The 15287-nt window shown below is 43.3% G+C and overlaps 1 protein-coding gene across 1 annotated transcript in view; it reads left to right on the top strand.

Annotated features, from left to right (window-relative positions):
- Positions 1-703: 703 nt before the first annotated feature.
- Positions 704-15287, top strand: part of LOC120050569 (receptor-type tyrosine-protein phosphatase-like N) — a 38396-nt gene continuing 23812 nt past the window's right edge. The window contains exons 1-5 of the mRNA XM_038997161.1: positions 704-779; positions 8394-8444; positions 12608-12718; positions 13011-13116; positions 14147-14336. Coding sequence (XP_038853089.1) covers positions 704-779; positions 8394-8444; positions 12608-12718; positions 13011-13116; positions 14147-14336 — 534 coding nt within the window. The remainder of the gene's footprint in view (positions 780-8393; positions 8445-12607; positions 12719-13010; positions 13117-14146; positions 14337-15287) is intronic.

Below are 15287 nucleotides of genomic sequence, written 5' to 3'. Positions count from 1 at the left end.
GTTGGACATTCCTGCAGTTAGCATGCCAATTACACGCTCCCTCAACTTGAGACATCTGTGGCATTGTGTTGTGACAAAACTGTACATTTTAGAGTGGCCTTTTATTGTTCCCTGCACAGGGTGCACCTGTGTAATGATCATGCTGTTTAATCAGTTTCTTGATATGCCACACCTATCAGGTGGATGGATTATCTTGGCAAAGGAGGAAATATCACTAACAGGGACGTAAACACATTTGTGCACAATTTGAGAGAAATAAGCTTTTTGTGAGTATGGAACATTTCTGGGATATTTTATATCAGCTCATGAAACATGGGACCAACACTTTACATGTTGCATTTGATATTTTTCTTAAGTATAATTAGAGGAACTGGGGAATACAGGGTAAAAATTACTTGAACTTTGTTAATTTCGCCCAGTGGGCTATGATGCAATGGTGGGTCTCCCAAAGGTAAACCAGCCATGCAGAAAGACTAACCTCTTCCGCTCCTGATCCGAAGCAGCGCGCATCCCGGGATTTACACATTTCTCGCAACACTTGCTGTCGCACGCACAGTTGGTGCGCTTCTGCTGCCGAAAATCCACGTCCTTCCTTTGGAGTCGGAGTGGATGTGCGGCATTAGAAAGTCCCTCCGATAGTTGACACGGATCATGAGGGTTTAAAACGCACCGCTCAACAGCTCTGTCTGTCTTGGGGAAAACCATGGGATCTCAGCGACTATGGAGCGTGCTATGTGTGATGACGGTGTGCTATCAGACGGGGATGTCAAGCAGATACGGTAAGGGAGAAAAAATGAACTGAGTCACTCAGAGGCAGGTAACAGGTCTACATACACAGCCATTTAGAAATCTCAGCCAAGGCAATAGCGTATAGTGAGTAAATCAATGCAATATATTGACGGGGACCATGATCCATATTCTGCTACTTACTTCAAACTGGATTTGTCAGAATAGCAACTAAGAATATAGCCACATATGCTCAATTATTTTAGTATCATTCACCATACTGTTTTGCTTTTCTGTGCATTGTAGCATAGTATTATGAACAACGTGAATTTACTTTACAAATGTTAAGAAATTGAGAGATTCAGATGTTATTCAACATAATTTCTGGATGTCAGTTATGTTTGTTTATGCTATTTATTTAGGCTGAATGTGAAATTGCGTCACAGTACACTTGGTTTGATAAGTGACTTGAGGCTATAGACTTCTGCTTGGATTGAATTATGGGTTTTGCGAAAACAGCGTCAGGCATGATTCATCATGCATGATTCAGGCATGATTCATCTCCGCAATAATAGTGGAGCAAGGACCAGTAATAGCCTGCTGTGCCCCACGCCTTGGCTCGGCGCGCTCAATAAAAACAAAACTGTTTGAGAGCGAGGGAGAGCGCTTCTTCACGTCATTCAAAAGTCAGAAGATTAGGGTTTGGTTTTTGTCTCGGCTACGCATCTGGTGTTTTTGCTTTTGTGGATGACGATGTCATTTTGATTTGTGTAAAATGCACTGCGCTAAGTTTAATCAACATGCACTTGGCTATTGATGCAATGTCAACCCAATTTAATGAAATTGAATGACAACCTAGGCAACCACTGTCATAGGTTTCCCAAGGCCCATTCTGTAATACTGCGATTACAACCACCCACTTGCTTACCACACATGACCTCACGCCCTCCAGGCTGGTTAGTAGTTCAATTACTAAAGTTGGATCCTGTTCTAATGTAGCCAGCCTACTGCTGGCAGTTTATCAATGCAGGCTGCAGCCAATCCTACCACCTCGAACTGTACATCAATAGCGCCTGCGCGCTCATTTCAGCACCATGGACAGTGCATACATACTCTCTACGTCAATGGCATGTGCGTTGATTATAGCCAGTCTTTTTAGAACCATGGACAGACGGCACACACGGACTCAGCACGGATGGTTCAGAACAGTCCGCTTGCTTTCTGTGTCGATGGCCGCTTGACATTTCGGTGCTGTGGAGGCAGACAGGCAGGCACACACACTGCCTGTCCACTGACCTTAACTCAGTTCTGGTGAGACGTCGACCTGACTACTGTTAGTTCATCACACCAGGGGAAAAGGTATTGCTTTGCCTACTTGATTTCCAGCTGTTCTACACCGTTGGTTATCTTGTGATGCAGTTATTGCTTACTTACCGTGTGTGTCAATCTGAGGAGAATTATACCATGTCTAACTGGCTATGACTGCCTTCCTTTTGACATGCCGGTTTGTGGAGTTAGCAGAAGTGAAACAGTAGGCCTAACATTGTGCAGGTAACTATAAACCAATAGTAGCTACCCCATCGGTGTGACTCACCACCACGACTGTAGTCAGAACCTGAAGGATCCTTCATTCATACGGCTTCACCCCATGTGAATAAGCAGAAATGAGTGAGAACTGCATACATTCTAATGTATTTGGAGATTTTGTTGGATGGCCAGACCAATTTACTGAGCATGTTTAAGGCACAAGACTAACAAAGCTGAAGAAGCATATACACGTGTATGTATCAAGTATAACTCACCTATTCTGATGGTTATGAATCACATTATGATAGTCTTTAAATCAGGTGGTACTGATGGTTATTAAATCCGGTGGTACTGATGGTTATGAATCACATTACGATAGTCTTTAAATCCGGTGGTACTGATGGTTATGAATCACATTACGATAGTCTTTAAATCCGGTGGTACTGATGGTTATGAATCACATTACGATAGTCTTTAAATCCGGTGGTACTGATGGTTATGAATCACATAATGATAGTCTTTAAATCAGGTGGTACTGATGGTTATGAATCACATAATGATAGTCTTTAAATCCGATGGTACTGATGGTTATGAATCACATAATGATAGTCTTTAAATCAGGTGGTACTGATGGTTATAAATCACATAATGATAGTCTTTAAATCCGATGGTACTGATGGTTATGAATCACATAATGATAGTCTTTAAATCCGATGGTACTGATGGTTATGAATCACATTATGATAGTCTTTAAATCCGATGGTACTGATGGTTATAAATCACATAATGATAGTCTTTAAATCCGATGGTACTGATGGTTATGAATCACATAATGATAGTCTTTAAATCCGATGGTACTGATGGTTATGAATCACATAATGATAGTCTTTAAATCAGGTGGTACTGATGGTTATGAATCACATTATGATACTTGCTAGATCTGGTGGGGTGTTACATTTCTCAGGTTGTCAGACAGTGAGAGGTGAGACACATGGAAATGGTGTGTGATTTCAGCCCATAGCATCACCTGTCATAGCCATCTGTCTATACACACCTCAGAGGACAAAAACAAGTCTGTTTTCTGAAGATTAAAGGGGCCATCCGCAGTTGAAACAATAACAAAGAGGGCTCCCCACCACCATTTCGATAAAAAATTGAGGGATGGGGTGGCTGGAGAAATGCAACCACTCGCAAATTCTGCCCATCAATTATATACAAATGATAGTTGTAACCATGTTTTGAGGCTATACAGTGTTTGTTTACATTCACATTGGAGTAAATCAAGCTGATCATGTTGGATTCTGATGGGGTACAACATTCTCATGAGGCATTTCTAAGTTATATTCTTCAAGAATCAATGGGTACATATCATTAAATTATGAGTCCAAGAATGGATGTCGCAACTGTAGATTACCCCTTTAAATCTGTTAAATATAAGTTTGCAACCCAAATGGCACCCTATTCCCTAAATAGTGCACTACTTTAGACCAGGACCCTATTCCCTATATAGTGCACTACTTTTGACCAGGGCCCTATTCCCTATATAGTGCACTACTTTAGACCAGGCCCTGTTCCCTTTATAGTGCACTACTTTTGACCAGGGCCCATAGGGAACAGGGTACCATATGAGATTCAGACTCTTATCTGAAGCTATAAAAGATCATTCAAATGGACTCAAAGCCTCACCAGACTCACCATTATTCAACTCAACATGCCGTGTCTGTCCTCACTATATCCCTGTACTTATAGCCCATTATTTTATTGTCATTTCAGATATGAAAGGGTATGATTGTAGTTGCAGTAACACGTTAAAAATAGCTCTTGTGTCGTATAGTGCTCCCTCACTTCCTCTGTCCAGGCCCTGACTCCCAGTGGTACAGATCTGCTATCTTAATTTGATCACTCTGTTGTCGCAGAGATGTATCCTGCAAATTGTAGTGTATTCAAGGTTTTAAAAGGCTTCGAAAGTTTGTAATTTCCACCTGATTTGCACCAACGGAAAATGTATCAACCCCTACAAAAATGCCCATTAATTATAATCCACATAATAATTCCAATTTCCTGTTGCTAGAAGATTATTTTCCTGCTGTGAGAAGCAGGGTCAAATTAAGGTAGCGCATCTGTTGGCTGAGAGAGAGCGAGAGAGAGAGAGAGAGTTTGAGGGGGAGAAAGAGAGAGTTTGAGGGGGAGAAAGAGAGAGTTTGAGGGGGGATAGAGAGAGAGCTTGAGGGGGAGAGAGAGAGTTTGAGGGGGAGAGGGAGAGAGAGAGTATGAGAGGGAGATTATGGGAAGGGAGATGGAGCAAAACAAACTCAGATCACCGTGGAGAAAGACCAGGAAACACCCAGTCATGTGACTGAGTTTAACTATGGGATTGAATTCATAAAGTGTGTGTGGGTTGGAAACATCCAAGGTGATAATTATGTCCATGCTGTTTGGAACTCTTTTGTTTATGGAGCTCTGACTCATGCATGTATACAGCACAATACAGCAAATGTTGCTATGATACAGTCCTGTGCTAATTATTGACTGCTGTAATAGCTTTTATTGACTGTTGTGGGATACACATAATCAGCTTACAGTACATGCCTCTTCCCCAGAGATAACCTAGAATCCCGATAAACTTGTGTTGTGTGTTACATCTCTCCCTCATATTTCTGAACAGCTGAAATGACAAAAAAACAGCCCAGAGAATTATGCCACGCAGTTTGATCAAATTACTGTTGCTATGATACTTACAACCCAGTTCACTTCACTTTATTGGTCTTATTTCACATCTTGAGTTTCTTGAGGTAGAACACAATGGACATTACCATAGATGGCATCACAAGGTCACACCAACTGATAGAATGCAAAATACGTGATACAACACAGTGCTGTACAACAGTCAAGAATAGGCCTAGAATGCAGGGCCAAAGTATATTATCTTAGATGCAGGATACAGCAATACTCATTACTAGAACAAGAGATGTATTATGATGTAGCCCCCTGGGATTGATAGTCTGTCTTTTTGTATGCGGTTGATTGATTGACATGCTCTTGGGGCTTGGGGGCAGTGCACTAGTGGTTTGTCCAGTCTGTGATGGACTCTAGCTTGGCAACAATCTCCCCTGCTACTGCTGCAGACAGACGAGAGAGGGATGGACAGAGGAAGAGAGAGAGGAGTGTGAAGAAAGGGAGGGATACAGTGTGTATTAGTCATCATATCGCAGATATATCCAGACATGGATTCAAATAGTATCTGACTTATTTCAAATACTTTGAGCCTTTGATTGAGCCTGCCTGAAGTGCCAGATGGACGGGGCTTGGACCATTGGAACTATTCTATTGGTTCCGTTGCTCGGCGCCAGGCAAACTCAATCAAATGCAGCTAAAGTATTTGAAAGACAACTAATACTGTTTCTGGTGCACAGACAGACATGCTCTGTTTTCTCCTCTATGTTTCATCTTGTCTTGTCTGTGATCTTGTCTTTGTGTCTGGGGAATCGTATTGTTTTTCCCACAGAGAGACAGCCCTCTAGGCCAGTCTGTCTCCACACACACACACACACACACACACACACACACACACACACACACAGTCTGCCATCCAACACAACCCCCTGCTCTCCCATGTTTCTCTTGGCATGAGAAACATGTTTACATTGCCAAAGCAAGTGAAATAAAAAATCAACAGTAAACATCACACTCACAAAAGTTCCATAGGAATAGAGACATGTCAAATGTCATATTATGTTTATATACAGTTTAGTAATGATGTGCAAATAGTTAAAGTACACAAGGGAAAATGTAATAAACATAAATATGGGTTGTATTTACAATGGTGTTTGTTCTTCACTGGTTGCCCTTTTCTTGTGGCAACAAGTCACAAATATTGCTGCTGTGATGGCACACTGTGGTATTTCACCCAGTAGATATGGGAGTTTATCAAAATGTGGATTTGTTTTCAAATTCTTTGTGTGTCTGTGTAATCTGAGGGATATACAGTGCGTTCGGAAAGTCTTCAGACCCATAGACTTTTTCCACATTTTGTTACGTTACAGCCTTATTCTAGTATATATATATTTTTAATTCCCCCCTCATCAATCTACACACAATACCCCATAATGACAAAGCAAAAACAGATTTTTAGAATTTTTTGCAAATGTATTAAAAATGAACAACTGAAATATCACATTTACATAAGTATTCAGACCCTTTACTCAGTACTTTGTTGAAGCACCTTTGGCAGCGATTATAGCCTCGAGTCTTCTTGGATATGATGCTACAAGCTTGGCACACCTGTATTTGGGGAGTTTCTCCCATTCTTCTCTGCATATCGTCTCAAGCTCTGTCAGGTTGGATGGGGAGCGTCGCTACACAGCTATTTTCAGGTCTCTTGGGAGATGTTCGATCGGGTTCAAGTCCAGGCTCTGGCTGGGCCACTCAAGGACATTCAGAGACTTGTCCCGAAGACACCCTTGCGTTAACTTGGCTGTGTGCTTAGGGTCGTTGTCCTGTTGGAAGATGAACCTTCACCCCAGTCTGAGGTCCTGAGCGCTCTGGAGCAAGTTTTCATTAGGGATCTCTCTGTACTTTGCTCCGTTCGTCTTTCCCTCAATCCTGACTAGTCTCCCAGTCCCTGCCGTTGAAAAACATCCCCACAGCATGATGCTGCCAACACAATGCATCACCATAGGAATGGTGCCAGGTTTCCTCCAGACGTGACGCTTGGAATTCATAAATGCCTAATTGGTGGAGCGCTGCTGAGATGGTCGTCCTTCTGGAAGGTTCTCCCATCTCCACAGAGGAACTCTGGAGCTCTATCAGAGTGACCATCGGGTTCTTAGTCACCTTCCTGACCAAGGCCCTTCTCCCCCGATTGTTCAGTTTCGCTGGGCGGCCAGCTCTAAGAAGAGTCTTGGTTGTTCCAAACTTCTTCCATTTAAGAATGATGGAGGCCACTGTGTTCTTTGGGACCTTCAATGCTGCAGAAATAGTTTGGTACCCTTCCCCAGATCTGTGCCTTGACACAATCCTGTCTCTGAGCTCTACGGACAATTCCTTCGACCTCATGGTTTGGTTTTTGCTCTGACATGTACTGTCAACTGTGGGATCTTATATAGACAGGTGTGTGCCTTTCCAAATCATGTCCAATCAATTGAATTTATCACAGCTGGATTCCAATCAAGTTGTAGAAACATCTCAAGGATGATCAATGGAAACATAGCAAAGGGTCTGAATACTTATTTAAATAAGGTATTTATGTTTTTTTATCTTTAATACATTTGCAAAAATGTCTAAAAACCTATTTTTGCTGTGTCATTATGGGGTATTGTGTGTAGATTGATGAGGAATTTTTTTTATTTAATCCAATTTAGAATGAGGCTGTAATGTAACAAAATGTGGAATAAGTCAAAGGGTCAATACTTTTCGAATGCACTGTGTGTGTCTCTACTATGGTCATACATTTGGCAGGAGGTTAGGAAGTGCAGCGCAGTTTCCACCTCATTTTGTGGGGCAGTGTGCACATAGTCTGTCTTCTCTTGAGTGCCAGGTTTGCCTACGGCGACCTTTCTCAATAGTCAGTCACAGTGGTCAGGTATTCTGCCACTGTGTATTCTCTGTTAGGGCCAAATAGCATTCTAGTTTGCTCTGTTTTTTTGTTAATTCTTTCCTATGTGTCAAGTAATTATCTTTTTGTTTTCTCATGATTTGGTTGGATCTAATTGTGTTGCTGTCCTGGGGCTCTGTGGGGTCTGTTTGTGTTTGTGAACAGAGCCCCAGGACCAGCTTGCTTAGGGGACTCTTCTCCAGGTTCATCCATCTGTAGGTGATGGCTTTGTGATGAAAGGTTTGGGAATCGCTTCTTTTTAGGTGGTTGTAGAATTTAACGGCTCTTAAATTCTCTCTCTCTCTCTCTCTCTCTCTCATTTCCCTCCCCCAGTTTAATTCAAGGGTACATTATTGTCATGACGTATTGTCAATTGCCAGAAAATCTGAAATAGAAAATCTCTCTCTCTCTCTCCCTTCCTCCTCTCTCTGTCTCTTCCTCCCTCTCGATCTCTCTCTGTTCTTCCCCCCTCCCTCTTTCTCTGTCTTTCTCTCTCTCTTTTCCTCTCTCTCTCTCTTTCTCCTCCCCCTCTCCATGTGCTTCTCAGGCTGTCTGTTTGAGAAGAAGCTCTGCCCCAGAGACCAGCCCTGCTCAGATGGTCAGTATGACATGATAACACCATCTCTCTATCTAACCCATCTTCTTCACGTCGTCTCACTATACAATCATCTCACTGTTACCAGACACTCCAGGAGGTGTTGGCAGTTCTTTAATAAGACAGGGGTGTCAAATTCTTAGTCCTCGTGTGCCAAAGTCTCTTCCGGTTTCCATTTCAACTGTTACTGATTGGCTGGAGGCTACACAAATGTCTATGGTCTAGAGCTGGGAAATCAGGTGTGTAGCCTTCAGCCAATCAGTAACAGTAATTTATCAATAAGTTGAAACGGAAACAGGAAGAGACTTTGACGCTTGATGAAGATTTTCAATTATATTGACAAGATGGTCGAGTGACCGCTCTAACAATGGAAATACATGTCCTCAAAGATGGAAGGCAGGCAGGAGGAGTCCAGATCAGGTATTTGTATTTACTATGGATCCCCATTAGCTGCTGCCAAAGCAGCAGCAACTCTTCCTGGGGTCCAGCAAAATTAAGGCAGTTTATACAATTTTAAAACATTACAATACATTCACAGATTTCGCAAACACACCGTGTGCCCTGAGGTCCCTACTCCACCACTACCACATATCTACAGTACTAAATCTGTGTGTGTGTGTGTGTGTGTGTGTGTGTGTGTGTGTGTGTGTGTGTGTGTGTGTGTGTGTGTGTGTGTGTGTGTGTGTGTGTGTGTGTGTGTGTGTGTGTGTGTGTGTGTGTGTGTGTGTGTGTGTGTGTGTGTGTGTGTGCCAATGTTTGTGTTGCTTCACAGTCCCCGCTGTTCCATAAGGTGTTTTTTAAATGTAATTTTACTGCTTGCGTCGGTTACTTGATGTGGAATAGAGTTCCATGTAGTCATGGCTCTATGTAGTACTGTGTGCCTTCCATAGACTTGGGGAGTGTGAAGAGACCTCTGGTGGCATGTCTTGTGGGGTATGCATGGATGTCCGATGTCACGCCCTGGCCTTAGAGATCCTTTTTATGTCTCTTTTTGGTTTGGTCAGGGTGTGATTTGGGGTGGACATTCTACGTTTTGTTTTTCTATGATTTTCTATTTCTATGTTTTGGCCGGGTATGGTTCTCAATCAGGGACAGCTGTCTATCGTTGTCTCTGATTCTGAACCATACTTAGGTATCCCTTTTTCCACCTGTGTTTTGTTGGGAAGTTGACTTTGTTTAGGGCACATAGCCTTTGAGTTTCACGGTTTGTTTTTGTATGGTTTATTGTTTTTTGTCGGCGTCATTCTTTATTAAAGAAAATGTACGCTAACCACGCTGCACCTTGGTCCAGTTCCTTCAACAGCCGTGACATCCGAGCTGTGTGCCAGTAGTTTAGACAGACAGCTCGGGGCATTCAACATGTCAATACCTCTCATAAATAAAAGTAGTGATGAAGTCAATCTCTCCTCCACTTTCAGCCAGGAGAGATTGACATGCATATTATTAATATTAGCTCTCTGTGTACATCCAAGGGCCAGCTGTGCTGCCCTGTTCTGAGCCAATTGCAATTTTCTGAAGTCCTTTTTCGTGGCTCCTGACCACACTACTGAACAGTAGTCAAGGTGCGACAAAACTAGCGCCTGTAGGACCTGCCTTGTTGATAGTGTTGTTATGAAGGCAGAGCAGTGCTTTATTATGGACAGACTTCTCCCCATCTTAGCTACTACTGCATCAATATGTTTTGACCATGACAGTTTACAATCTAGTGTTTCTCCAAGCAGTTAAGTCATCTCAACTTGCTCAATTTCCACATTATTTATTACAAGATTTAGTCGAGGTTTAGGGTTTAGTGAGGGTTTTGTTCCAAATACAATGCTTTTAGTTTTAGAAATATTTAGGGCTTATTCCTTGCCACACACTCTGAAACTAACTGCAGCTCTTTGTTGAGTATTGCAGTCATTTCAGTCGCTGTAGTAGCTGACGTGTATAGTGTTGAGTCATACGCATACATAGACACACTGGCTTTACTCAAACAGCTACCCCGGGGAATTCCTGATTCTAACTGGATTATATTTGATAGGCTTTCATTAAAGAACACCCTCCGTGTTATGTTAGACAAGTAACTCTTTATCCACATTATAGCAGGGGTTGTAAAGCCATAACACAATAATGTCAAAAGCTGCACTGAAGTCGAACAAGACAGCCCCCACAATCATTTTATCATCAATTTCTCTCAGCCAATCATCAGTCATTTGTGTTAGGTGGCACTATTCTAGCCAATCAGAGGACAGATACGCTTGTGAACAACAGGCAAAACTCCATATAAAGTTGCCAAAATGCTACATGTGTCCACTTATGTCAGTTCATTCATAACAACCTAACCATTACGAAACCTTTATTCGATCGAATAAGCCTCACGTAGCAAATTAGCAATGAAAATGTGTGTTGACCAAATTCGACACTCTCTTATTGATCTCCACACAAAAATTCCTCACTTCCTGGTTTTATTTTCTTGGACAGACTTTGGGTGGAGTAAACCCTCTCTCTTCGCCTCTTCCTCTCTGCGTTGGAGGACTAGAGTTTGACACCCTGTATTAAAACAAACAGTCCGCTAAGAGTAAAACCTACAGCACACATTGAACCCTGTATCTCTTTCCTTCCCCCCTCGTCCATTATGTCTTCCCTCCTTCATTCACCCCCCTTGTCTCATCCCCCCTTGTCTCATCCCCCCTTGTCTCATCCCCCCTTGTCTCACCCCCTTGTTTTACCCCCTTGTTTCACCCCCTTGTTTCACCCCCCTTGTTTCACCCCCCTTGTTCCACCCCCCTTGTCTCACTCCCCTTGTCCCACCCCCCTTGTCTCATCCCCCCTTGTCTCATCCCCCCTTGTTTCACCCCCCTTGTTCCACCCCCCTTGTCTCACTCCCCTTGTCCCACCCCCCTTGTCTCATCCCCCCTTGTCTCATCCCCCCTTGTTTCACCCCCCTTGTCTCACTCCCCTTGTCCCACCCCCCTTGTCTCATCCCCCCTTGTCTCATCCCCCCTTGTTTCACCCCCCTTGTTCCACCCCCCTTGTCTCATCCCCTCCTTGTTCCACCCCCCTTGTCTCATCCCCCCTTGTTTCACCCCCCTTGTTTCACCCCCCTTGTCTCATCCCTCCCGTGTTTCACCCCCCTTGTTTCACCCACCTTGTTTCACCCCCCTTGTTCCACCCCCCTTGTCTCATCCCCTCCTTGTTCCACCCCCCTTGTCTCATCCCCCCTTGTTCCACCCCCCTTGTCTCACCCCCCTTGTCTCATCCCCCCCGTGTTTCACCCCCCTTGTTTCACCCACCTTGTCTCACAACCCTTGTCTCTGGAATCTGTTGTTTAATCTGTAACCAGTCACATCCTGTCTTTAAAATGATATTTGCTCCCCAGTTCCAGGGTGCATCCCAAATGGCACCCTATTCTATGGACCCTGGGCAGAGGTAGTGCACTATATAGGGAATAGGGTGCCATTTGGGACTTCATGCATATAATGACGTTAACCAGTTCAACTGTTGTGATGGGCAGGTGTTCTACTGTCTTATAGGACATACTACATTATTCATACTCAATTTACTCAATGGCAGTTGTCATGTGTTTCCTGATTTTTGTCTACAGAACTGCATGTGTGCAAATGTGTTTGCAAGTGTGTGTGAGCGTGTGTGCCTTCATGTACGATGAGGCACACTCTGAGCATCGGTGTGTAAACACACGGCCTCTCTCCGTCAACCTGCTCTTAACCAATCACGTCTCTTTCCCATCGTTTCCATGGCAACAGTGACATCACCCGGCTGACGGCAGTGTCTCTCCCCCATGTGTATGTTAGAGAGAATGGGTGAGAGAGAGAATAGAGCTGGGCAATGACTCATCGAGACCCACTCACACATCTACAAACATCACCATAGTACATTACCATAGTTGTGTGCGCGTGCATATGTGTGTTTATGTGCATGCATGCGTGTGTGTGTTCTGCTGTGTTCTCTGTGCTTTGTAGATATGTCTGCTGCCCCAGCAGGAGAGGGTTCTGATGTGTTCTCTGTACTCTGTAGATGGGCTGTTTGGCCAGTATCTGCTGCCCCAGCATTAGAGGGTTCTGTTGGGTTCTGATCTGTTCTCTGTACTCTGTAGGTTGGCTGTTTGGCCACAAGAGAGGGTTCTGATGTGTTCTGATGTGTTCTGCTGTGTTCTCTATATTCTGTAGATGGGCTGTTTGGCCAATGTCTGCTGCCCCAGCAGGAGAGGGTTCTGTATGAGGTGTCAGTGCCTGTGCTGCACAGACTACAGGAAGTGCTCAAGGAACTGATGATGCAAGGTAATTAAAGTTACACACACGTGTACACACACACACATAGCCACATATAGACATATCCATACTCCATGCATACTCACTAACCCATTCCCACAAAGGTTGTTAGGTTCAGAGTGTGGTTGTAAAAGTCAACTGTTACCTTAGTGATGGTGGTAAAGATAATGAACAGATAATCAGGTATCATCTGCTACCACGGCAACAGGGCTGAGGGCTCTATAAGGTCACACTCCTCAAGTTACCAGGTTATATCTATGACTACTGTGATTGACATCTGTATCGGCCTATGGCTGTGCAGGATTGTCCTGGCAGGATGACATCACCCAGTACGTCATTCGCAAGGAGCTGAGCCGTGTTTCACTGACCCGCCCCCCGTCTGGACGGCATGACAACCCCTCGTCTCAGTGAGTCTCCTGCTCTGTTGACTATAATTAAAAGCAAATCTATAATTACATCTGTTCCATTTATTGTCTGCAGATTTTCACAGGAAGGTCTGTGACTCAATGGGGGAATTGTTTCGTAATAGCAGCCAGGAAAGGTTGTGAGATTAGGAAGAGACCTTTAGAAAACCCCAGAAGCAGAGCTTTGAGTTTAGAGAAGAGATGTTTAAAATCCAGTCCATGAGGGACAGGCCACCGCCTCTGCGTCTCTCTCTTCCACTGGTAGTTGATTGATTGGTTGGTTTTATTTGTCAGTTAAAAACGTATACACACAGTACATGTATATTTTTTAAAACGTGGTCGGAATAGCACAATTCATTCAGATACTTATTTCCATTGTGGTCCCATTGATGAGTGACCTAACCAGACAGTCAGTTACTGTCACTGAGAGTCTGACATACAGCACAAGTAGACTAAGTCACACTCAAATGTTGTTAGAGAAAGTGGCCCTCAGAGGACTGGAGTCAAATACTCCTGCAGTAGAGGGAAGCCATCCTCAGAGGAGTGGAGTCAAATACTCCTGCAGTAGAGGGAAGCCATCCTCAGAGGACTGGAGTCAAATACTCCTGCAGTAGAGGGAAGCCATCCTCAGAGGACTGTGGTCAAATACTCCTGCAGTAGAGGGAAGCCATCCTCAGAGGAGTGGAGTCAAATACTCCTGCAGTAGAGGGAAGCCATCCTCAGAGGACTGGAGTCAAATACTCCTGCAGTAGATGGAAGCCATCCTCAGAGGACTGTGGTCAAATACTCCTGCAGTAGATGGAAGCCATCCTCAGAGGACTGTGGTCAAATACTCCTGCAGTAGATGGAAGCCATCCTCAGAGGACTGTGGTCAAATACTCCTGCAGTAGAGGGAAGCCATTTTTAGACAGGTGCAGGATGACTTGGAAGTTGAGTTATTGTGAGTGAGGGAAGCTATGTTCCCTATGAGGGTCTGCAAGTGCTAAGGGGTTGGCCTTATTCTGATATTCTCCATTCATACTGTATATCTCAGGTCCTCAGAACCTGTGCAGAATGCCCATCTTTCCAAGATGCAGTATCCTCCCAGCTCCAGGACGAAGGTTCAAGGGGACGATCCCAACCCAGACCTGATGCAGAGTTACCTGGACTACATGATCGTGGATCCCCCCAAGGACTCCCAGTCCCTCCACATGCAAACTCTGGACCCTTACACCTACCGCCAGGTGGGAATGGACACACACATATACACACACACACATCTAGAGTGTATTTATATCATACGACTCACAGTTATTTGGTATCTATCTACAGTGTATTTATATCATAGTTATATGGTATCTATCTACTATATATACATTCATACACACAACTACTATTACCACATACAGTTCATGTGTGTATGAATGTATATACAGTAGATAGATACTATATAACTATGAGTCGTATGATGTAAATACACTGTAGATAGATACCATATAACTATGATATAACTATGAGTAGTATGGTGTAAATACAATGTAGATAGATACCATATAACTATGATATAAATACACTGTAGATAGATACCATATAACTATGATATAAATACACTGTAGATAGATACCATAGAACTATGATGTAAATACACTGTAGATAGATACCATATAACTATGATATAACTATGAGCAGTATGGTGTAAATACACTGTAGATAGATACCATATAACTATGAGTCGTATGATATAAATACACTGTAGATAGATACCATATAACTATGATATAACTATGAGCAGTATGGTGTAAATACACTGTAGATAGATACCATATAACTATGAGTCGTATGATATAAATACACTGTAGATAGATACCATATAACTATGAGTAGTATGGTGTAAATACACTTAATCTCTACAGTAGATAGATACTATGATATAAATACACTCTAGATAAATACCATATAATACCCCACAAGACATGCCACGAGGTCTCTTCACAGTCCCCAAGTCCAGAACAGACTATGGGAGGTGCACAGAACTACATGGGGCGGCAGGTAGCCTGGTGATTAGAAAGTTGGTCCAGTAACCGAAAGGTTTCTGGATTGAATCCCCGTGCTGACAAGGTAAAAATCTGTCATTCTGCCCCTGAACAAGGCAGTTAACCCACTGTTCCCCGGTAAGCTGTCATTGTAAATAAGAA

The sequence above is a fragment of the Salvelinus namaycush genome, chromosome 7, assembly GCF_016432855.1.
Source record: "Salvelinus namaycush isolate Seneca chromosome 7, SaNama_1.0, whole genome shotgun sequence".
In the NCBI taxonomy this organism is placed as follows: Eukaryota; Metazoa; Chordata; class Actinopteri; order Salmoniformes; family Salmonidae; genus Salvelinus; species Salvelinus namaycush.
The sequence above is the reverse complement of the archived record's forward strand: the minus strand, read 5'-3'. Positions and strand labels throughout refer to the sequence as shown.